Source organism: Osmia bicornis, chromosome 14, assembly GCF_907164935.1.
Source record: "Osmia bicornis bicornis chromosome 14, iOsmBic2.1, whole genome shotgun sequence".
Classification (NCBI taxonomy): Eukaryota; Metazoa; Arthropoda; class Insecta; order Hymenoptera; family Megachilidae; genus Osmia; species Osmia bicornis.
Window position 1 is genome coordinate 7,638,228 of NC_060229.1, and position 25,567 is coordinate 7,663,794.

Here is a 25,567-nt window from a genome sequence, read left to right on the forward strand (position 1 = left end):
GTTCTTATAATGAATAATTCCTTATTGTGAAATTCATGTATAAAATTTGAATGTGTATTCTGGCCCCGCAAAATTTTTCAATCGGGCTCCGCAAAAGGTCGCGCCGGCCCTAGCCTATATAAACGTATATTGCTATTCTGTTTATGTTGTTTTTTCTAGCACACTTGCGATCAAATAGGCTTTCCGAGGAAAAATGGTAATGTTCCGGGTTTTCGCCCTCCCTCTTAGGTATCCCCGGGGCGAATGACGATGTAGGGGAGAGGGTTTCATATACAGGGTACTCCAAAATGCATGGTACAAATGAGGTCAGGGTGATTCTATGACTCAAAGTAAGACGAAAATCAAGAATAACAAAATCGCGTGCGAGGTTTTGTTTTCGAGAAAAATGTATTTGAAAATCAATTTAAGTATGTGCGTACTTAATGTAGGAGAGGGGTGAAAAAGGCGTTTCGTCTCGGAATCGTCTATACATCCGATTTTAATTAGTTTTCAAGATATAACGTTTACAAATTTCCCGATTTTCAGTAGATACGTCTCGGTTTGAGCAGCAAGTCGTAAAAGTGGCCCTATTATTGCGGTAAGTGCCACAGCGGGGGTCTACGCTAGGAACGGCAGACTCAAAGAATAAGAAATCTGAAAAAATTATATATTAATAATTGTAACAAGCTATTAAAACTGTAAAAATATGAACATTGTCACACGAAAAATTTAGGTAATAATATAAACAAATATCTGTTTTTAATTTTTTCAACTATGATGCCCCATTTCAAAAAATCTGAAAAAATTACAGATTAATAATCATAACAAGACACTAATACTGTAAAAATATGAACGTGGTCATTTGATAATTTCTATTTAAAAAAAATATTTTTAAATTTTCCAAATTTTTTAAAGATCCATTTTGCAATGAAAAATTCCGAAAAAATTAAAAAACACCTAGGTTAACAAAAGATAGGTATAAAGCTTAAACTGTAAATTGCGTTTCGCCCTGTAACTACCCTTCAAGTAAGGGTAGCGGCTTCATGCTTGGCGCAAATGATTTTCTTCGAACGGTCTATTAATTGATATGTTCATTGATCAATTTGGTCTAAAGGAACTTTTGACCCCCTTATCCAGATATACCCTTTGTAAACGTTATATCTTGAAAACTAATTAAAATTAGTCTTGAAAAGCACTATCACATGAGCTGAAAAAAAAATATAATAGTTCCATTTAAAAAACGAAACTTTACCACCATATCTTTTAAACTAGTAATGTAAATAAATTTTCGTTCACCCCAAAACATAGGCCCCACTGTACAGTGCAATTTCCATATAAACAATTTTTTGTGTCATCAATAGTTACGAAATAAAACGCCTGTCACACTTTAGTGTGAACACCCTGTACATAACACACTTAATGTACAAATGTCTTATTTTAAATTTTCATTGCAAACAGATAAAAAAGTTAAAAAATTGCCTTTTACTATTTTTTTCTCGATTTTATTACGAGCCGCAGGGGGCGGCTGCGTAGCCGGGGCTTAATTTCGGTTATGGTATTTATTAATGGCTTGACCAGTGTTGTTATTAACACTGGGAGCCTAAGGAAGTAGACGTGGAGACGAACCTACGTATGGCTAACGTAGGGAGCTCCAGGAGGTTGGCTATGGTGGACGAACCTACGTATGGCTAACGTAGGGAGCCACAGGAAAGGTGAAGACGTGAGGACGAACTTACGTATGGCTAACGTAGAGAGCCTCAGGAGTGTGATATGCGGATGAACCTACGTATGGCTAACGTAGGGAGCCGCAGGAAATGTTAGTATTAGGTCTCGTAACTTGATTGATGTACCTCGAGCGGTAAAGGTACACTTTAGTGGGTTTCTGGACCAGTCAATATAATTGGACAATATTAGATAAGTTAAAATAATATGAGTTTATTTTCTATTCCGAGACCTTACAATTGTTGTGTGTAATTGTCGCGGTGTTCAATGAATTAAACTCTAAGTTATAAATTTAAATGAGTTGAATAATAAAAGTTTAGCTTCGATTCCGCGAAGCAAGAATCTAATCCTTCTCGGTTTTCACGAACGCGAGCAAACGGGGGCGGACTACAACGATCAAAATAATGCTTAACAGCAGGCAACGTACTGTATAGTTACTGAGTGCTTGAAAGGGACTTGAATACCCGATCTCGCAGAGTTTCCTCGTTGCAGAAATTATCCGTAAGAGAAACGTACTGACGTGTATCGAACTGATTCTAGACTTCAACTAGACCCGAGGTGCCCTTGTCGCCACCCTTTTTATACTCAAAAATTAGAGTAAAAAGAGTGGTGGGGACTGACTTTACGTGACCCGTAGGACCGCGCCTTGCTTTGCGTTGGTCTCGAATTTTCTAGAAGACGGTTGGTGTCGGGTGCACACATCCGATTCCATATAAGGAAATTTTTGAGAAGGGTTTGTAACACCACATAAGGAAATTTCCGAGACGGATACGTAACAATTTCAACAAATTGTAATTTTTTAAAACGACAGGTGCACGTATCTTATTGTTAGTAAATTAATTTGAATAACTTCTCAAAAAACCTCAAGTCATTTGGTCAAATTTTAAATGAGGTATTCTGTTTTAAACGGTGTCCAGACACTTTTTACACTTACTGTACATATGTATGTACATATACCTGTATACAGATGTCATAGTTACATAAAATCATAAAAAAGTAGACTTACGAATATTTTGTAGTTCCTATAATAATATGAATAACAACTTGCAATTTTCTGAGATGATTGATTTATTGATAAAAATAGAAATTCTGTAATATCTAATGAAATTTCGTCTCTATTTTGTTTTAAATGAATTTTTAACTTACTCGATGTCAGGTGTGGGATACATAATTGATATGGCATATGAAATAATAGCTACTACTTAAGAATTCAGGTCGTATGCTTGGGATTGTTGTCTGGTTGAAATATTTATTGATTTCTCAGTTCCAGATATTCAATGGAAGAATGTAATTTACCTTGCAATATATTGGCAATACATATTTATATCAGCCCATAGTACTATTGATAAATTATAAATTTCTTATTCTTGATACTGTAATTGCACCCCAAACCACCATCGCTTCTAAAATAACTCAAGTGTATATTGATTTCAGACAGATAAATGTTTGTTTTATTAAACTTTTGTTTGGAAATATGTTGTACATTTAAATTTATATTCCTCAATTTGCAAGAATAGTGACACAATTCAAAAACTATCAATTTTGAGGTTCGTATTGCATACGCGTTTTTTATTGTATCGGATAGCTAAACTCGCACTTCAGAAACCAAATTAATTTCGATTTCGATAAGTGAACTGTATTGGTGGTGGAGTGACTCGAGACTGTTAGATTACAGGAAATTCTAATTTTTAACTTATTTCAAATGAATCCCTGTTCGTTGCTGTGTCTCCTTATTTATGTTGTACGCTGGGGTGTTTACAAATTACGCGTGAACATCGCGCCGATTCGTTGTTGGGATAAAGACGGGGTAATTAGGAAACAGTGTCGAAAAATAGTGGGGTAGGAATTATTTCCTAAGATTGAGAAATTCCGTCCCCAGCGATCATCTGGAGATACTGATTGCACCCCCGAGTGACCTACGCGGGGAGGAGGTATGAGAGGTCCTACTAATGACCGTAGCGAGTAATAAATCCAAGGAACACCTTGAATTTGAGCGAATATATGCAAAACATAAAAATTATGACTTGGCTCCAAATTTTGGTACAACGCGTTGATAGATAATAAAAGCTAAAACCTTGGCAAGTAATGGTTCCTTGGAGGACATATACTTGTCAGTGGGGCTGACAACAGACGATCCCTGCCCCAGACAGGTTATTGTCAATAATGAACCTTGTGGGGTTCAAAACCTGCTCTGGTGTTCCCAAGCTTACTCCTTATACCGACGGTGTTAAAGGGCGTTTGTAGCGCTAATAATAATTTACCCCCAGCAGCAGAGTGGTCCTTCGGCCCCAGACACCTATCATACCGCAATTCAGAACTCTTACATATTCGAACTGCATGCCGGGCGACCGCTTGCGAGAACACTGCCACCCATGCCACCGATCTCTCGCCGCCACCTAGCGGTTCCCGGCCCGAACTAAAGGCGTCCTGGGAGACGAAACCCTCCCTCTCCCTCCACTAAACGCCTACTGAAAGAGAGATTGCTACGCGACAGTTCGTGGGAAAATACATTTTGAAATCAGGTCCTTTTTATCTGGAAGAGTGTCATTTTTGAGTTATGCTATTATTTGCTTAGCTATTATCTAACAAGAACAATAACACAGCTCAAAATGAAGAGCTGTTTCACTCATTAAGAAAAAGGATTAACTAACATTTTAATTAAAAAAGGCAAGGCTAAAGGCCTCTAACATAACTACGTAAAAAAAGAATAACTACGAAAAAATAACTTCTTCAACTTATAGTAGACTCTTGATAACTTTCCGCACTTGAAGTTGTATGTATATACATACTTAGGGGAGGAAATTTCTGGGAAACGAAAACAAAAAATACCTGACCACCACAAAACTAACGTATCTATAATGCTGCGCTGGAAACACAGCTAGCGTGACGGTACAGAGGCAAGAGGCGAAGATAAGCATAATGGAATATTACCGAAACAATTAAATGCTTAAACAATTTACACGCGTGAAAAGCGGTGTGCTGAGGGCACGTAATTAGGATTGATGAAGGTACGTGCAGAGGTTACTAAGTCTCTGCGTTAAGAGTTAGCAAGCGGTAAGTTATCTGGAGTATTCGATACGTCACTCTTCTTGCGAGCCGACGGTATGTATTGATTGAATCAAGATTTTTGAAGATAATCTCATTAATATTTTATCGAATCAATTTACCTAAAACATCACTTAAGAATGTCAATAAACGTTTCGAACTTGCGACAGGAGGTAGTACGTACATATATAATAGTACACGTACACATTTTCACGTAACCTGCCCACATACACGGAAATCAGGTATGCATATTAAAATCTTCTGCATAATCCCGAGGTCTGTTTAACATTCAAAAGTACACGTGAATGTACAGCTTGTCGCATATGCACTTGAGCCCGTTACAACGTAGAACAAACAGAAAACTATACATGTACATCATAGAGAAACTGGCTGAGCAAATTCTTGATCAACCGGTTTTTCGATTCAGTAAATGCTTCATCTACGCTCTGTTAATCTCTTTTTCCTTCATTTTTTCGCGGGGAAGTCGATTAAAGGGCTTGGTGCGAATACTAGGCAATTCCGTTATTAGAAACTGTATAGGATATTCGAGAAACTTATCAGCAAAGTAATTTAAGCAAATATTTAAAAAAAATTTGTTTAACACATTGAGTACCTTGTAAAATAAAGATTTAAGACAAATATTTATAATTAAATTCTGATGCTTAGTTTTACCAATTTGTTGTATTAGGTATACTTTTTCTCTACCTCTTATTGTATTACTTCAAAGTTAAACCGAAAAATACTTCTTTTTCATTTAATTAAATATCTACCTTTATTACCATTGGCCAACGCCGCATCGAACAAGTAAAATATGTAAATATCATATTGTTAATAAATTTTTGTTAACAAAAATGATTTGGTTAGTAATGAGAGTTCTATTATAATAAAACTTATATTTTGTTTGATGAAGCTATTTGTTTCTTGTCTTGTAATTAAAATTTAAATAAAAAATAAAAATCTTCGCGTATACTTTTATTTATTTGTAAATATACAAATAACAAACACTATGTATTTTTAATATTTGATATTTAGTTGCTATAACTTATACCTATTTCTTAAAGTAATTAGCAACCAGCAACACTAATTATGATACTGTGGTACCAAAAACGATACTTTTTCAATTATCTGTGGGGTTTCAAAGCTTTTTCGTTTTTTGATTTATTTATCAATATTTCTGATAGCAATAATTTACAATAAAATTGTATTTCGTCTGTGTTATTATAGGTATTCGTTCTAGTTTTAAATCTTTTTATTGAATAACCCTTAAATAGCAGAACCTGGGTCAATTGTAACTCAAACTTACAAAATATACGTATAGAAGGATATTAACTTATTGTTAAGTGTGTCATTTTTAAATGACGGAGTTTCATATATTGAAGAAATAATTTTTGAAGGAAGAGTGTAAAATTTAGAAAATAAAAATAATGCGAAATACAAAATTAACTTAAAATTGAGGCTCTCTTCGTGGTCAGCCATCCGAGGAATTGTCTCTTTGTGTAGACAATTAAAGTTTATTCAAATTCATTCGCTCGCGGACTGTCGTCGAGAGCACGTGTGTTCCTTCGAGCTCCCGAGTTTCGTTTGTTTTTCACTAGTGCTGCGCAGTTTGTGTGGTGTTCCGTTTGGCGTTTTGATTCGCCCCATTTGCTTACTCTTTATTTGTTACATAGTGCATAAACATTGTTCAGTGCATTAGTTAATTAAGTGTCCCTAGTGCTGGTTGGAAGGCCCACTAGAAGAACTAAATCCGGTGCGAAGAGGGTTCTCCTCTTTCAAAGCGGTCCAGTGTCTCAGCGGCCCTGTAGGCTGACGGAAGAAAATCTCAGGCTTTTCGCTGAAGCGAACTCCTCACGCGTGAGGAGCCTTCCTCTGGGCTTGATTTTGAAGTTAACAAAAGGATTAACCTAGGAGTAAACCCCTCCGGTAGCGTCGCTTCTTCGCAGTACGTCATGCCGCGCGAGGGTAGTACCTCCGCACCAATCAGCGAGCTCGATCTTCGCCCGGCTTCTTCTTATCGCACTGCCTCGTCGGTAGACTCGAATTCTTCCGTTCGCGCTAACGCGCCCGTGAAGGTAAACAAAGGCAAGAAACCACGTAAACGAATTAGCCCGAGTGCTCTCTCCCCTGCGAAGGGCATGCCTGATTCAAATAAGCCGATTGACAACAGTGCTACTGTAAATTCTGCAAACATTTCTTCGGCTAGTGTCGCTTCTAACATTCATTGTGATGGCGAGGGGGCCATAGAGGTTGACTCTATCCCCACTGTTCCAGTTTCCAATCGCTTCGCGATTCTTTCGGCGTTCTCACGAGAGGATTCTACAGTTCCTGCCAAGGCTTCTAAACCATCTTCAGCCGGCACGAGTGCTCAGCCTCAAACGACACGCGCGCTCCCACGAATTACCCATATCGACAACAATCCACGCAAGAAAATTTCAATTAAACCCCCTCCTCTTTATGTTTCCGGCTTCTTATGTAATTGCTTCAAGATCAAATACCTTGGCAACAAAGTACGTCTCCAATTTGACTCTGTCACACCTTTCAAACAATTTCAAGCCTTGCTTTGCGAGGGCAACGTTCCGTTCTTTACATTCACGATGAACGATGAAAAAGCTCCCAGCGTGGTACTCAAAGGGCTTCCCGAAACTTCGACGGAGGATATACTTCAAGAATTGAAGGCCAATGGCTTAAAGCCAATCAGTTGCGTTCCGATACGCCGTTCGGACTCATCCTTGCCTCGCAACTTTTCCATATTTCGAGTTAATTTCCCTCCCGGCACCACGGTGTCTGAAGTCTCTAAAATAGGCTATCTATTTAACGTTCGAATCTATTGGGACAGATTTCTCTCCAATAAGAAATTTACCCAATATTTCAGATGCCAGGCCTTTGGGCACTCCGCCACAAACTGTAATTTTCCTGCGGCCTGCGTCAAATGTGCAGGAAAACATCATTCTTCCACCTGTGAGAAAACCTTGAATGAACCTCCAAAATGCGTCAACTGCAGCGGCGCTCATACGGCTAACTATTCTAAATGCTCGGCCCTGAGCAAATATCCTCCGCCTCCGCCTCGAATAGCCTCCGCTATCAAATCACCTCCGCCTCGTGGTCCTCCAATTTATAATCCTTCAGTACCTATCCACTCTAATCAACCTCCTATTTTACCTTCGGATAACTTTCCTCTTCCTCATCATTCAGCCAATCGAGCCTCTTATACTGCGGTTGTATCTGGCCAAAATCGTAGGCCAACCTTGCATCGTTCTGTCATCGATGATCCAAATGGAACAAATATTGGATCCATCTTAGAACTCAAAGAGGCGATGGGCGAGGTGAACTCGTTGGTTGACATCAACTCAATTCTTAATATTGTGAAATCACTAATACAGGCGCTCCGCGGCTGTACTACTCAGTTTGAGAGGTTCCAGGCTATCTGGTCGGTATTTCAGAACCTTGGTTAGCAATGTTCCCCAAAATTATTCTATGGAATGCACGCTCGTTACAAAGGCGACGCAACGAACTAATACCTATGATTGCCTCGACCCAGGCCGAAATTGTCCTGATTACGGAAACTTGGTTAAAGCCTGACTTAGATTTTTCAATTCCTGGGTATTCTGTAATAAGGCAGGATTCTCCTCTTGCTTCTGGTCGACCCCATGGTGGAGTTGCCATAATCATTCATAATGCTCGGTAGTTTTCTGCCATTAACTACCCCTCGACTTCTTCTAATCTCATATCATGTTTCATTAAACTTACCAATCCCAAACTCCTTTTAGGGGTGATATACTCTGCCCCTACTAACATCATCTCTCGTGCCGACCTCGACCAACTGGTTCGGATGGGATCCCCATTCTTGATTGATGGCGATTGGAATGCCAAACACTCTTTTTGGAATAACTATGCCAATAACGCTAACGGCAAAACAGTTTTTGACCACATGATCAGTTCTGACTACAGAATCATCTATCCTGACGCGTTCACCAGGATTTCCACTCACTGTAGACCTTCGGTTATTGACTTTTTCATCTCCAATTGTACTCAGAACTTCTCTTGTACAACCCTGGATCAGCTGAGTTTCGACCATGCTCCGGTCGTCCTTTCTGTGTCTGGTTCAACACGGCCTGTTGGTCTCGACAGGGCTACGGACTGGAAACTTTATAATCAGCTAACCTCGAATTTCAAAATTCAATCCAAACATTGTTCCACTAATGACATTGACAATTCCATTAAAACCTTGACCTCATTTCTTCACGCGTGCCATCGTCGGGCCACCACTCGTGTTGATAATTCCACCACCAAACATAACTACTTGACAAATGACTCCGAACTTCAGTCACTCATAGCAGCCAGGAGGCGTTTGAGGAGATTGGCCCAAAGGATTGGCAGCTACTCGCTTCATGATAGAATTCATGATCTATCCGCAGCTATCAGGAAACGTATCTCCGTCCTTCGTAACACCAACTGGATTAATAAACTAGCTTCATTCGAAAAACCTGATCCAACCTTTTGAAGCAAATACCGTGCAATATCACCCACAGGCGGCTCAAGAAGACTTCCACCACTTGCTCACAACTCTGGCACTGCTTGCTCTGACTACGAAAAAGCCGAGGTCCTTGCTAGCCACTTCGCCAACGTTCACAACAGTGCATCATCTCTAAGCTCGCCGCACTCTCCGCCAGTTGAGGATTTTATTTCCAACCTACACAACAACTCTAATTCAATTCTCGAGGACAACATGCCTGTAGCTGGTCTGAATCTTTCTCCTCGCCGTATCTTCGACTACATTCGCCAATTGAAAAATCGTAAATCTCCTGGTCCAGACAGAATCTCAGTTCCTATGTTAAAAAACGCCTCATTAAAGTAACTCCATTAAGCTAGCCTACTTTCCAGAGGCCTGGAAGATTGCAAAGGTCGTTCTCATTCTCAAACCCGGGAAACCAAAAAACATCCCCGCCAGTTACAGGCCCATCAGCTTTTTATCAATTCCCGGCAAACTCTTCGAAAAAATTATCTTCTCTGCCATATCCTCACACCTCTCATCAAACAAAATTATCATAAACCAACAATTTGGATTACGTCAACAGCACTCGACACTGCAACAAGTTGCTCGAATTTCCCAATTCATTTCCAAAGAGCTAAACGTTCGTCGCGCTGTGGGGATGGTCTTGCTTGACCTTGCCAAGGCCTTCGATACTGTCTGGCATGATGCGCTCCTTTTCAAATTGGATCGCATCAAACTATATCCAATACTTATTCTGCTGCTTCGTTCTTACCTCAATAATCGCCAACTATTTGTGCAAATTCTGGGCTCTCAATTCTCTTTCTTCAAAATTTGTGCTGGAGTGCCACAGGGCTCCATCTTGGCTCCCCTGTTGTTCAGTATCTACATAAATGATATCCCTTAGTGCCTCAACTGTATCTTGGCTCTCTTTGCCGACGATACGGCTATTTTGACGTCTTCCGTCAGACTCTCTCACCTGATTTTTAAATTACAACAGTATCTGGACGCCATTCTTGAGTACTTCGCTGACTGGAAACTAAAAATTAATCCGGACAAGTCCGAAGCCGTACTATTCACCCGACGCAGGAGGGATTTTCACTTCCTGCTCGCCTTGAGCGCTTCCTCTTTCCTTGTTATCTAGTATAGCTACATTATTTGGCCTCTGCCCTGTATGTGCACTGGTGCCCCCAGTGCTCTTTCAACTTACCTCCCAATGCTTCCTACTGTGATTATTTTGTTAGCGGGTTTTTTAAAAATTTTCCTGCTCTTCACTCAAATCTTCCAATTACTACAGACATGTTGGTAATGGCACGTTAATTTTTATTAGTTGGTAAGCGAGCATTTGCCCGCCGGGACTCTCGACCTCATTACAAAATAAAAAAAAAAAAAAAAATTAAAGAAATTTATTCAAATATTGTAAAAATCCAGAGCTTTCACTTGTAAAATGAAATCACTAACAGGAAATCCTATATCACTCTGATATGATAACCACATCATATAAAATATAGTTTTTCAACTTCTTCATTAGCAGCATTTCTTAAAGTCATTTTGCTCATTTCGTTCATTCCATGGCTAATTGTTTTTATGCAATGTTTTTCCAGTTCCACTGGCCTTTCTGTTTAACTTCCAAAAGTAACGTTACCTATGCTGAAATCAATAGAAATTGATTTTAATGATTAGTCTAAATCTAATTAACTAACTTTTTATGTTTCAACTTACTAACGACAATAGTGGTTAGCGCGGTTTAGAGTAACAAATTAATTCAAGTACTTTAAACTCTTACTCTTGTGCTTTGCAATTTTTGTTACGTAAATATTTTTGTAACAACTTTTTTTTCTTTATTACTATAATCTCCGCTTTTATTAATCCCCCAAATATACATAATATATATAAAGTCTCTAATGGTATCCAATTGTATAACAACCCATAAGTAGAATATAATTGGAAAAAGTGTCGCTAACAGTTACAAGTACTTTTAATTGCACATTAAAATTAAATCCGAACCTAATCTAAAATTTACGTTAAATTTCATTATTTTTATTTAGAAATTTGTTAAGTGTAGAAACAAGTGTCGATACCAATATTTAAAAAAGTAATATCATTTATAAAGTGTTGCAAACAATTGTAAGTATTTTTTTTTAATTTTATATTAAGACTAACGATAAATCTAAATCTAACCTAAAACTAACTAATTGAAAAATTATCAAATATAAGTAGTGAAGTAGATACTGATATTAACTTACAATTAGATGATCATTAAGTCCCATTTTTTATTCATTCTCTATTTGTTATTTTTTATTATTTAAATTTGTTAATAATAAACATTGAATTAAACCTATTTCAACTATTTATTGTTCATTTTCTATCACTTCATTTCCGTTCAAATAGTTAGTTTTATGTTAGGTGTGGGTTTAGTTTGAATGTAAAATTAAAAGTGCTTAGAATTGTTTGCGACACTTTTTTTAATAATATTTCATTTTCTTAAATAACGCTGTTTGAAAAAAATCGGAGATGCGGACCAAACAGTAAATAATTATATACCTAAAGTAAAAAGTGTTTTTACAAAGTGCTAATGTATTAATTAACTTTTATTGCGAATAGTTGTTCTTAGCTAGAATTAAAATATATTTATACAGTATAAAAAAAACGAGAACTATACTTAGTACATTTCAAAATCCCGGATATAGATCAAGCATACTTTTAATTATGAATTACCCCAATCGGTATCAATTAATTAATAACCCGTGGTCAATATCAATTGTGTTTCAGGTGTACTCCTGTTGCTCTTCAGCACCGTAACTGCAGACACGACGAAAGGGCCACCGACGAGCCCAGATAAATTATTCTCTATCAATGCGTCCCTAACAGTACCCCAAAAGAACAAAACGATTCTAACAGAATTCGTTTCCACCGAAGACAAAAATGAAGCCATTAATTCGAATCGAAAGAATATCGAAACGATACACGGCGAACTTACTAAAGATGCCAAAGCAGAAGACGAAGAGAAAGTGCCAATGCCGATCGACGAGGAGTCTGAGGTGCAGGAAATTAGGTCGCCCGATGAACTGGACAGGTTATCGACCGCGAATTCGACTGGAGGATCGAAGTTGGGGGAGATCCACTATGAGACTTCCGGAAAGAGTTCGAGCACGAAGACCGTCACTGAAGACTTCGTCAGACTATCGAGAACAAACAGTTTAACTACAGTAACCGCGAAACCCGTGTCAGAAGATGAGAAAAAGAATAAAACGACGTCTGAGGATGATGTCAAACAGTCGAACAAAACTTCACCTTTGGCAGATGATATGAAAGGTAAAATTTCAAAAGAATCTGCTTTGAATTTGGAAACGGTTGAATCAAACATCGAGAAAGTTCATTCGGAGCAGTTTCAAGAAAGGAGAAAAAAGGCTGAGCATTTTAGTTCAACGAAGAACTCTGAAGTTCCGGATTTGAAAGAAGCTGACGAGAATAAAGAGGAGGGATCTATCTCGTTAATCAACGACACGTACGTCAACTACAGCCCCTATTACAAAACGTCGACGGAGAAGAACCTTGACTCAGGAAACCAGTCGAGGGCCTTTGAGAACGCGACCAACACCGAGGGTGGTGCAGTGACTCACGAGTCCCAAGATCCCAAGGAGGAGGTGGAGGTTGTGGGAAACGTGACTCAGCCAGTGATTCAAAGACTCGTGGAACAGCAGTCCCAAAGTTCGACGCTGAAGGACGTCAGCCCCGGTGAGAATGAATTGAGTCAGAGATCGAATCAGGACGAGGACTCTTCTCGTCATTCCACGAAGGTCACCGAAGCAATCGAGCAACAAGAACTAATCAGCGAGAGGAATCAGCAGAAATTAGTGCAGATTACGACTGAAAGAACGAATCATGAAGAGACGACCCTTCAGGCACCTTCTAGTCCCGTTCCTAGGGGAAGAACTATCGCTTTCTCGGGAGTCAATGAATTTCCCAATTCGGAGACGAAGCCTACAACATCTTTAAGATTGGATACTTTGTTCTCGAAGAACATCAGCACTGATAAACCTTATCCTTACGTGAAGTCATCCATCATTGAACCGCTTCATAATTCTAGCAATCAGCTGGACATCACCACCGAGGAGGTGTCTGCCCTGCAGAATACCATTGGTAGAGGGGGATCAGATGAGAAGTTTATCGTTACCGAAGCGTCGGATGTTTTGGAAAACAGCATTCAACAGTTCAAACCGACCTACTACGAGAAACCCAACAACGAATCTTCAAGCACGGAAGCACGTTCGTCCATACCGGTAACGACTCAGACCTCGGTGACGCTGAAAGAAGCCAATCCGACCAATAAGACTGTCGTCAAATCAATGGACCAGAAGGAGATCGCAAAGTCCGAGGAAAAGGTGAAAAACGCGGGAAATAACGTTCCTCGGTGGAGCGAAGGCCACGAAGCGAAGGAGAGCTTCGATGTGACCGGCAACCGCATCACGGAAGTCAGCCTAAAGCCGGAAAACGTCGATAAGCGGACTTACCAGTCTCTGACAACGGAATCTACCGCGGACCCGCAGACGGAGCTCGGAGTACTTTCGAACGTCGACGTGCAGACGAATGCCGAGGGGTCTATGCTGACTCGCTCGAGCCTCAATGCCACGGAACTTTCTACCGAGTACCCGTTGATCAAAGGGAATTTTTCAGAGAAGTCGTCAGTTTCCCTCTCCCCTTCGGACACTACCACCATCAGAATAACCGAGAGCGCTACTATGCTGCCCCCCACCACAGCTGCTGACACCGAGGAAACGTCTGCAGGGAACGTCACTGAGCCTCCTGGACTTCCTGACACCAGTGGAACGAACGAAATCCCTTCCGAGGCAAGTGGCACTTCCAGCCAGGAAGAAATTTTTGTACCCACCACCACCAGCGTCGAATACGAGTTTGTTGGCCTTTCCGAATCTACCACTTTTCTCAGCAGAAACGTAACCGAGGAAACTTCAGAGGGACATGGGGCACACAGTGAAATTTCCACGATCCTGCCGTCGTTCACGAAAAATTCTTCGAATGATTTTTCTACAATAACTGGCGAAATGACTACAGATAACCCTTTATCCACTGATGAGATCGAAGTGACTAGTACTGATGATAGAGTTTCTAGCGTCCCAATGACTGACCCAACTGTTGTTGCAACTACATTGCCTAATTTGACGACACAGTCCGATGATTTTACCACTGACTCGGGGGTTATTGAAACCGATCAGACTTCTACTAGGAGGGAGGAGGAAGTTCAGAAGACGATTAGTGTTACAGAGTCTTGGTTTACTAGTGATAGGGACACTACAATTAAAATAGAATATACAACTTTACCGGATTCTAAAGACGCTAATTTGGTGTTGAATATTACGGAAACCTCTGCGGAATTCACGACGATGTCGGACATTAGCTCGACAGATACTACTCGAGTGACTACTCCGATCCCTTTTGTCCCGAGTCTGCAACCTAAGATCCCCATATCGAGTACCGTAGCTCCTCCAGCTGTTTCCGACATACCGATTAGGGTGACAGACGACACGAAGGTGGCGCCCACTCAAGTAGAGGTTACCTCTCTGGTCCGCATTGTTATGGAAGGCAGCCTATACGACGTGTGTCTCAAGAAGAAGGAGCTGAAGTCGGCCCTTGCGGAAATTTTAAATACTGGCATGAACAAGTAAGTACTTGTTTATCAATATTAATATGAGGAAATTAAAATATAGAAGAGATGCAAGTGACTTCTTTTTATTTATAACATTGTACTTAACAATTTAATTGTCCACTTGTGGTCGTAATTAAACAATTTCGAAAAGTGTCGCTTGCATCTCTTTGGTTTTAATTTTGCTTTAGAAATAATTATTGACTCGAATAGCGTTCACTTTGATTGAAGATTTTTATCTGCTGAATTTTAATAAATAAAATAACTGTGTAGAGGAAAAAAAATAAAAAGGTCGCGAATTTAATTGTCAATTTTGTTTGTTTTTTGTTTAATTATTATTTTAATAGATTTTAATGATGATTGTTTTGAAAGTTAAAGTATTAATTTTAATCCTTTAAAGTAATTTTTCATATACATAATTCCTGTTTAATTTTATTTCAGACATACAGTCATTTTCAATTTTTAGCATGTACTGATAATTTTATTTTAAATAATTTGCAATTATTATTGTTAAAAACTTAATAAAGTTTAGCATATTTATTAATTCTTCCAACTAAATAAATTTAACAAATGCAATATTAGTTAATCTAAAAGAATTTATAAAATTCTAGAGGGTGTCACTGTCCCTTAATTATTACTAAAATACTGTCATTATTCAGCTATTAAATTTTTGTAAACTAAAAGTTATAATCCATAGTAACCAATTTTTCAAATAGTACAATAGGCTATGATATAGATTGATATAATAAACATCTTACTTAACAAAAGGATTATTACCATTAACTAAAATACACATAACAGAAAAATAAATTTTGAAAAGGTTTATAAACAAATGAAGAGTCATTTGTAATAAATAGATATCACTTTAAGATGAATTTCACAAGAAATGAAAAATTTTAATTCAATATATGTATACCACGTATTATTAATTGTCCCCTGAACATAAAAATTGATATAAGTGCGAAAATTTTGCTATGGTAATTCTCTGTGAAAATGTTCGTGGCAAGTTTAAGCAGTTTAATACATACTTTGACGGCCGCATATTTTATAGAATCAATAGCTTTTGCAGTTCCATATTTTCTTTTATATCGGAAAAGAGATTACAGGGAGAATTATATTCGGAAGCTTCTATAATGTACATTATAAACTTGCCACTTTCCAAACTCTAATTAATATAGAGAACGGTGAAGAGAAATGAAATAAAAAATGTTCACGTAAAAAATTACGTATCAAAGTCAAGTGTCAGGAAATGTGTAGCTAATTAAAAGCACAGGAGATTGTTTCAAAGTTTTCAATATTAAAAATTCTGGTAACTTTCTCAAGATACGATTACGATAGTTCATAATCAAATCACCGGCTTTTATTTCTACTTGATTTCGTTGTTATGATGGTATTTTCATTTACAAACTGAAAAAAGGTGTTTTTTCTTTAAATTTTTTTAGGAAGATGTTCAATAAAAGAAGTTTTCTTGGTGGATGGTTGTAGGATATTTACTGCATTGTTTAGTATTTTTTGCATTCATAAAACAAATATTTCGTACAATTATTTAAAATTTCTATCGCTATATCGCCACATTTTAAATTGCCGATTGAGCGAATTCCCATTCACACACGCTAGTGACGCTTTCTTACTGTGTATTGAGCACATGGAGATGATTTTCTATGTTGTTGATTCAAGAATTTTCCAATATAACAAGAGTTTATTGTATAATGGAACACCGATGATAAGGCATTTTTAAATTTTACAGAATATTTCTTTTTCACTTAGATTGAAAACTAACCCAAACCTACTCACCCTCCTCTATATTAATACTTCTGTACAAAGAGTGACTCCAAAAACACACGTTTTTTCGCCCATTTTTTCCCACTCGAATTTCAAATCTAACTATGTGTCAATCAATTCTACAGGGTGTCCCAGAACTGGGGTAGGACCCGTGGACGGATGATTGCTGAGGTCATTCTAAACAACTTTCTCCTTTGCCAAAATGTTGGTTAAGGTTTCGTTTTCGAGTTATTAACGAAAAACACTGGCCAATCAGAGCGCGTCTTTAACAAGGGCCGAACCGCGAGAGTGTTGGGTATGCTCTACGTTCAAGCCGAGGTCGTGATCAAGTGCATCGACACCACGTCGGTGTAATAGGATTCGTTGTTCATGAGCAACCAATAAATTCGATACCTTTAATGGTTTTATCCGGGGTAGGAATGAGATCAACCTTTTCTGGTCAATCCCCCTCCTCCCCAGAATTGCGCTTTGTAGGGGCTTTTAGCCTCTCTTTTACTTTTATTACATGACATTGCCTTATTTCGTTTCATTATTCATAAATTCGTTATTCGTTTTCCGCTTATTCGTTTGCCAACAGCACACGGTCACCCATCTTTGGCAAGAACCATGCCCACTTAGCTTGATTTCAGTGGTGATCTTACGGGTACCTGTATGGCCTAAGTGGCTAAAGGCCGTTGATTGTATAATTCGATACTATTATTCCTTTCTTTTTTTAAATTCATTATTCGATACAACTTTTGCCCAACGAATCTTATTATACCGACGTGGTGCCGATGCACTTGATCACGACCACGGCTTGAACGCGGCTGATTGGCCAGTGTTTTTCGTTAATAATTCAAAAACGAAGCCTTAACAAACATTTTGGGAAAGGAAAAAGTTGTTTGGAATGACCTCAGCAATCGTCCCTGGGGCACCCTGTATATGATGGTACATTAATCTCAAAAAAAATTTAAGTTGAGCATAGGGGTAGTTTTGGAGATACAGGAGGTCAAAGTGACTAAATTCTCACTATTCTCAATATTGGCCAAGCACTGTATAAACAAAAAGAAGGTCAATACTTCTTCGATAACAGTGGGGATTTTACTAGAATTAGTCAAAATGGTATTCTGCCTCCTCCATCCCTGTTTAGTATTTTAAGGGTTATTTAATATTTAGAACTACCCTCAAAACAGTTTCTATTGAATTTCTCGAAAACAAATGCAGATACGAAAGAATGTTTTAGACAAAAGTTATTTGCCTTACAATTCTGCACAAAAAAGGTCTCTTTCATTTTTTCGATAGGACTAATCCTTTACTCAAAAATCGCAACTAAAAAGATATAGTTTCTGAAAATAACATTCTAATATAAGCAGCAATTTTTTAATATATGTATTTGATGTAGAAAAAAATCAGTTTTTCAACATAGCAGCTAACAACTCTTTATTTTAATCCTTTATACTTTTATAGAATCAGATATGATTTCCGCAATTTCTGACTAAAGGATTAGTTCTATCTGTTCTAGTAGGTATATAGTAACAAAAAATATAACAATTTATAATTTTTTTCTCTAAATGAAACTTTTTCTTAATGAAACTTTTACTAACGCATTTGTGAGATTTTTTGGATTAAAATAAGACCAAACACGATATATGTAGTTTGAATGATCTTTACACAAAGTACAAAAATACGTTGTTCTTATTAAAATAATAATAAAAGGATAATGTAAAATAATAAAGCACATTATACACAATATAATGGTACATTGAAATAAACACGATACAATTTGAATTATATTTATTTATCAAAATAATAATAGCAAATTTCTAGCAAAGCATTAAACTGATCGATGGCTTGATAAACTTATTGTTGCCATGGCTCAGTTCAAAATATTTCTGAACTGCAAAACTATTGACTGCAAATTAGGTGCTTTATGATGTTAGGAAAAGCCTGTAATTTTCTTCAAACCGGACAGTTTCCATCTATTGAAAATTAAATTAATTTACAAGCTAATAATAAAGAGATAATAATAAATAAAAAATAATAATAGAACAAACAATATAGAATCGACGCCCCTCGGCTGAATTATATAAGCTATGTTTGGGATCCCAATCTCTCTTGCATTTTATCCAGCTTTTACTGTATCTCATAACTATAAGAGAGGGAAGAAAAGGGCGTTTCCGTTTCGGGATCGTCTGTCAGGCTTGTCAGTGGGGACAACAGACGATCCCTGCCCCAGACACCTATCATACCCAAATTCATATTCGAACTGCATGCCGGGCAACTACTTGCGAGAACACTGCTACCGATCTCTCGCCGCCACCTAGCGGTCCCCGGCCCGATCTAAAGGCGTCCGGGGAGACGAAACCCTCTCTCCCCCTCCACTAAACGCCTACATAACATAAAAACTAAACTTAAATTTATTTCGAGAAACATTAACACATGTCAAGCAATAACTACCACAAAGCACCTGATCATCCCATTAACCCAAGAATATCTCGCGATAATAATCAGAGACGCGAAGTCGAGGATTTCAAGTACTATATGACGGTTTGAGGTTAATACACATGTAATACGCTCTTGACATCACAGCAATGTACTCAACATACGATGACATGCCCTCGTATCCTTGGTTGCAGGTCGATATCTGACGAGCAAATTATCATTCATCAAGATCCATGCCAGGAATCTCCGACTTCGACTCCAACAACATCGGACATGACATCAATACACGTTTACGTCGTTGACAAAGATGGAAAATTGGATACTGCTATGACTAACATTTTGCCGACCTTGTACAAAAGTTCTCATGTGAAGTTTCCAATTACAGTAAGTAAATAGTAGTACCTATCGATTAACCCTTCAACAGTGGAGTCTGGGTCAGTTCTGACCCAAACTTACAAAATGTATACAAAAATATTAACCCTTGGCACACTTTACCAGAATAACATTGCTGCACACTGGGACGATTAAGACCCCAACCACTAAAATATTTCTTGCGAAGAAGCTATTCATTATTTTAACTTGAAAAAATTCCTAAATAATCTTTGAAAGTTGTTTTAACATATTTCATAGCTAATTTTAGTAAAATTAAGTACTGAATATGAAAAAAAAGTGAAAAATGTAGAAAAATCGAAAAAATGAATTTTCACAAAAAATTCATAACTTTTTCGAATTTTCATATAAAGAGCTAAAATTTTAGCTGGGCACTCTTGTGGTTTCAAAAAAGGTATTTTATTTGGAAAGTTGAAGGGACGAATTTTAGCCAAGAGTGGCTTAAATTGAAGCTGAATTAGCTGGGGTCGTCTCATATCCCACAGTGCCAGCTAAGGGTTAACCTAAAGTTAAATGTATTATTTTTAAACGAAGGAGTTTCATATATTGGAAGAACAATTTTTAAAGGAACAGTGTAAAATTTAGAAAATGAAACTGATATGATAAAATTAAATTAAAGTTAGGACTCACTCCATGGTCCGCTGTCCGAAGGTTAAGAAAATGAATAAGCATTTCAATATTTCTAGTTTATTGTATTGTTTTGTGTATAATTTAATGAATTAGACGGATTAATTACTTAATAGCATAGGGTATAACTAAATGATTTAAGTAAAATATTAAGAGTAAAGAATGGAACAACAATATTTCAGATTGAAGTCGCGTTTCAGCTTTTAACGCGTTTAGATGTGCTCACTGGTGTTCACGAGTTTATCTCGCTCTGACAAATCAGAAAATATTAGTGACAGTAAGGCTAGATTTTTCTCCATCCGGATACAGTTTTCTGCATCAGTTATTATAACATTTTGAAAAAATCTGTCCAACGAGAATTAAACTCGCGACAAAAAACATCCACCTATCGGGAGGCTGACGCCTTACTGATATCCCACGATCCTTGTTAAAAAGACTTCCTATACTTCAGATCATAAGCAGGGTAATAACTTTAATATTAAATATCTCATAAACTAATAACCGTCTGCGCCCAAAACCGGGTATCATTAGCTTTAGTTTTTCAAGCTCTATCATTGTGCAAAAGCTCATCAGCAAGTCGGCCCTCTCCTTGTTAGATGCATTGGACAATACGATTGAAACTTGCGATATCCATCTTAATAACGGAAACCCTTCGTTTAAAATGATGTCATGTTACAGAGTTCGAGGTTTTGTTTTTCCTCAGACCCAATGGGAGCAAATAATCAACAAAGTTAACAATAATGAGAACTGTTATGTTAATGGAGAAAGACTATTACAATGCATCGACGATCACGATTTAATTCTACATAATCCAAATATATCTACCTACATACATAGATTTTTATAGGAACAAATGCTACATACAGCGTATAATGTTGCTACATAATACTATAGCAGTTTTCTTGGATATTCGTGGGGCTTTCGATAACGTAATTCATGATATTTTGCTGAGAAAACTAGCTTCTGTTGGTTGCTCAGCTCGTTTAATTACATTCGTTAAATTTCCCACCTACCAAAGGGAAGTCTCTATAGATATTATAGGTAATCAATGTAGATTAGTCTATAAAGACGTGCCTCAAGGCAGGGTTTTGAGTCCATTTCTAAAAACATAACTTTCCTAATAACGTCGCTATCTCACAATTCGCAGATGATATTGCATTGTATTCGAAAATTTCACTAGTTAAAAAACACAAAAATCTTATTGATAAAGTCATAAAAATCCTTTAAAGAAATTTCCTTTCCTTGGGACTTGAACTGTGCGCTTCAAAAACAACATTTCTTCATTTTAATAAAAAGAACATCCTCTCAGGAGAAACAGAAATTAAAAATAATGAACTATCTATCAAATCATGCGATTCCACTCGATTCTTGGGAATCATTTACGATTATAAATTGACTTGTATATCTTATTTGAATTATGTATGGAAAAAATATATGAAGGCATTTAATATCATAAAGTACTTATGCGGCACTTAGTGAGAATCTGACCCGGTAACACTTATAACTCTCTATAAGAGTATTATTCGGTCATATATCGATTGTGGCTGTTTCATATACTACCCAACGTAAAAAAGACTTATAGAAGAATTGGAAAGGATACAGTACTCAGATATCAGAACGGCTCAAATATTTTGTTAGCAGAGTCTAAACTTCCGCTTATCAGCGACAGGGTAACATTTCTGTGCAATAGCTTTCTATCCAAGTTTCTTTCTAATATTAGTTTACAACTCAATAAAATAATAAATCAATTTTACGCTAAAACCAAGAGAAAAAAGAACTCAAAAGGAACAGGCACATGAAACAATGTATTGACGAAATTATGCTCATTAGTAAACCGTTGTACACTGATCGTAAGTACAATCCAATTTTCATCGAAATTAAAATCAGGAGTAAGATATGCTGTAATAGCAAACAATATAACAATAAAAAAATCCCTACACAAAACGACATCGATCTTCACCACGGAAGCGTACGCCATTCTCGGAGCCTTAAACCATACACACTCACTGACCACTTACAAAACCTGGTCATCTACTCAGACTCAATGAGTGTAATCCAAGCTCTAAGCGCCGTAAGCAATAATTGTTTGTAAAATAATATTAAACACAGAGTTTTTACTGGAGAAATCGAAGATTTTATTAATATGTGTGAGATCGCTCATCGATCGGTTACAACTAACGAACCAAAAAAAAAGGACGTTACTCATTGAAAATAAAAAAGAAAGAAAGCTTTCAAAGCGCCGCATCTCGACACATAACGGATACTATTGTCTAGTAAGTAGAATTAAAAGTAATAGCGCGAAATTCAACAGTACTTTAACAACAATAAACATGAAATAATTGCCTTCATTCAAGAGACCTATACAGAACTTTCAAACAATAATGTGGACATAATCATAGTCTGGATCCCTTCGCACCAAGAAATACCGAGGAATGAATTACTCGATACTGCAGTTAAAGAAGACGCAATCCTCCCACTACCTAAACCAATTACCCCAGTTCCTCATCAAGATATTACAAATCAAAGAAAAACAGCCATAAAAGACCAATGGAAGAAAACATGGACCGCAACTAAAAGAATAAGAACTCGCAATATAATCGAACACTTCTACCGACAAGTACCAGTCAAAAATCTGAACAGAAAAGAAAAGATGAAGCTTCACTTAACTTCACTTCAAGTTTCCCCATTTAGGGATGGCGTACTCTAGGGACTTTACATCGGTCCCTTTCTGCCCACCGAAAATTATCAGCCACGCGCGTATACGCGTCATTTTTCAAATCTCTTCACATTCGCGCCGTACGTTACTTCGCACATTCGCCTTTTTCTTCTGTTTACTTTTACTTTTCTTCTGTTTCTTATCCTTACTTTTACATCATACTACCTCGCTCGCTCCATTACAACTCCCTTTTAGTCGCCTCTTACGACAGGCAGGGGATACCGTGGCTGTATTCTGATCCCTCCGAGCCACAGGGGGCAAAAAAAAAGACGGTACTATCCAGGATGAGAACTAGCTTCGGAATAACTTATGAACACCTAATAAAAAAAACAGAATCTCCTCACTGCAACCGATGTCAAAGCCAATCACTAACGACTGACCACATACTATATAAATGTAGAATAACAAATCTACAAAAACAAAAATACAACATAAGATCAGACACAGCTCTAACAGACCAGGACCATATTCGTAACACAATAAACTATTTCAATGAAATAAATACGTTCAACAAGATATGACGCTAGTCCCATCGTCGTCGGTAATGATCTCACGTAAAACAAATGAAGAAGGAATCTTTTAAGAAGTTTTTTGAGTTTAATAAAAAAAGAAAATATTTCAAATGACAGATTTAGTACTAACTTTTTAACCCTTTTCAGCCCAAATTATTTTCAGTTGTTAAGAGAAATTTTCTTTCGTTGATTTTTATGTTTTAAATATCTAGAATCTAGATACATAATACAATGAGAAGAAATTTTATGTTTATACTGCGTTAGATAAACTATTACCATGGATTTACAAACAAAATTTTATGAACTCCTATTTGTCTGATGCGTTCAACAAGAATGTTGCCATATGGTAATACTGGGTTTGGAAAGGGTTAAAAAATTGGAAAAAGGAAGTATATAAATTCTAATGAATAATTTCTAGTTAACATCTGAGAAAAACTTTTCCAAATATTTATTTAAAAAATTTAAGTAATATTTTTAAATTCATTAAATATTACAGCCATTAATTAATACAAATTTGTTTTAAAATTCGATCTGAAATAGTTGTTTTATTTTTTAAAGATATTTTCAGATATTAAATTTTACTGATTTATTTACGAGAATAATAATATTTTATGGGTTCGGTGGTACAAAATATAAACATTAAGTGGTTGTATATCAAATATCAGATTTGATGAAATAACATAATTTGATGACATAGAAGTACCACAAAATAGAATTTGTAGCATGTTAATTTGAAACTTAAAATTTTGAAGAAAATGACTCCATAAACGTTTCATTAATACTTTTAATACCAAATGGCTGATTGCTAATTTCAACAAACAATGATAGATTTTTAAACATATGAAGTCTAATACAATTTCGTGATATAAAATAATTACAAAACAACATTTATAGTATATCAATTTAACGTTGAAGCTTTAATGAAAATTGCTGCATAATGATTTCGTCATTATTTTTAATACTAAATAGCTGACTGTTCGTTGGAACAATGTCTATTAACAAACTATAAGTTGTAAATCTTCCTTCAAAAGAAATATTAGACAATTTTCATTAAACATATTGATAAATCCTTTATATAGTCATTTTTTTCAAACCTTAAGCATTAAATTAATATGCCATAAGTGTTATTTGCATCAGAATTTTTATGTTTCAAAATTTACCATTTGATATGAAACACTTTAATAGAAACGGATAAAAGTTTATTTGTTATTAAATATCAAGATTAGATAAATAATTAACGTACATAATATAATATAGTTAACGTATTCCGCCGACTGAACTACTCTTTTCAGATACACAGCTTTCTTCTGGTACAGGGAACAATTCCGGACTCCGGAAACGCGATAGCGGTCGTCGTGGTCTCCTCGATTGCCTTCATTTGTCTGGTTCTACTGGCTGGTCTTCTGGTAAGAGTTCTTGCTACTTTGATCTTCTACTTCATTTCTTTCAATGGCGGATCCGTCGAGCGTCCTTAAGGGACCATTGCCCTTAAGAGAATTATACAATTTTCTTTTTAAATTTACTCTCAGTAAATAACGGACATTCTAAGTTATGATCATTTTTATCTTTAATTAAAACGTTATTGTTTGCAACTTTGGAAGCTGAATTATTTAGAAAATTTTAAATATAGTTTCACAAGTAAATATAGCCTTGGCCAAACATGTTAGGGACTGTTATTGTTACAACTTACTAAACAAACTACTTCTTTGATAACTTTCGATTGGCCCAACAAAATATTGAAAAAATTAATAAAAAATGTTTATTTTCACATTTGCGTAACTTGATTTTATTCTAATGCAAAAATAATTTTAAATAATTTATATTTTATAGGAATGTAATACTTTTGGCCGAGACTGTATTATAAAAAATTTGTCGATTCTTCAAATTAAGATTTTCTTTTCGTTTAATTTTTCGCTTCCTCAACATTAATATGAAATTTAAATGTTTTCGATTGCTTTTATTATATTTCTGTATCTTGCACCAGCTTCACTAATAAGCCTTTCATATTGAGTACATATTTTATCTTTATGGGTGGATCAAAATAACCATATAATTGCGGGACAAGAGTTAATTATAGAATAAATTTTCTTCTGCTAATGGTTTTGATTTTAATACTACAGATATTTCATTATTTTTAATGAATAAAAAACAATTTAATTTCATAGGCATATTATAATTGTTGTGTGTTTTTTTTAATATATAAATAATTCATTTGAACTTGA

General features: G+C 36.5%; 1 protein-coding gene across 3 annotated transcripts in view; it reads left to right on the plus strand.

Annotated features, from left to right (window-relative positions):
• Positions 1–25,567, plus strand: part of LOC114880353 (mucin-4) — a 173,964-nt gene that overhangs the window by 125,331 nt on the left and 23,066 nt on the right. For all 3 annotated transcript variants that reach the window (XM_046288696.1, XM_046288695.1, XM_046288697.1), the window contains exons 4-6: positions 12,008–14,915; positions 19,295–19,484; positions 24,638–24,751. In XM_046288696.1, the coding sequence (XP_046144652.1) occupies positions 12,008–14,915; positions 19,295–19,484; positions 24,638–24,751 (3,212 nt within the window). The remainder of the gene's footprint in view (positions 1–12,007; positions 14,916–19,294; positions 19,485–24,637; positions 24,752–25,567) is intronic.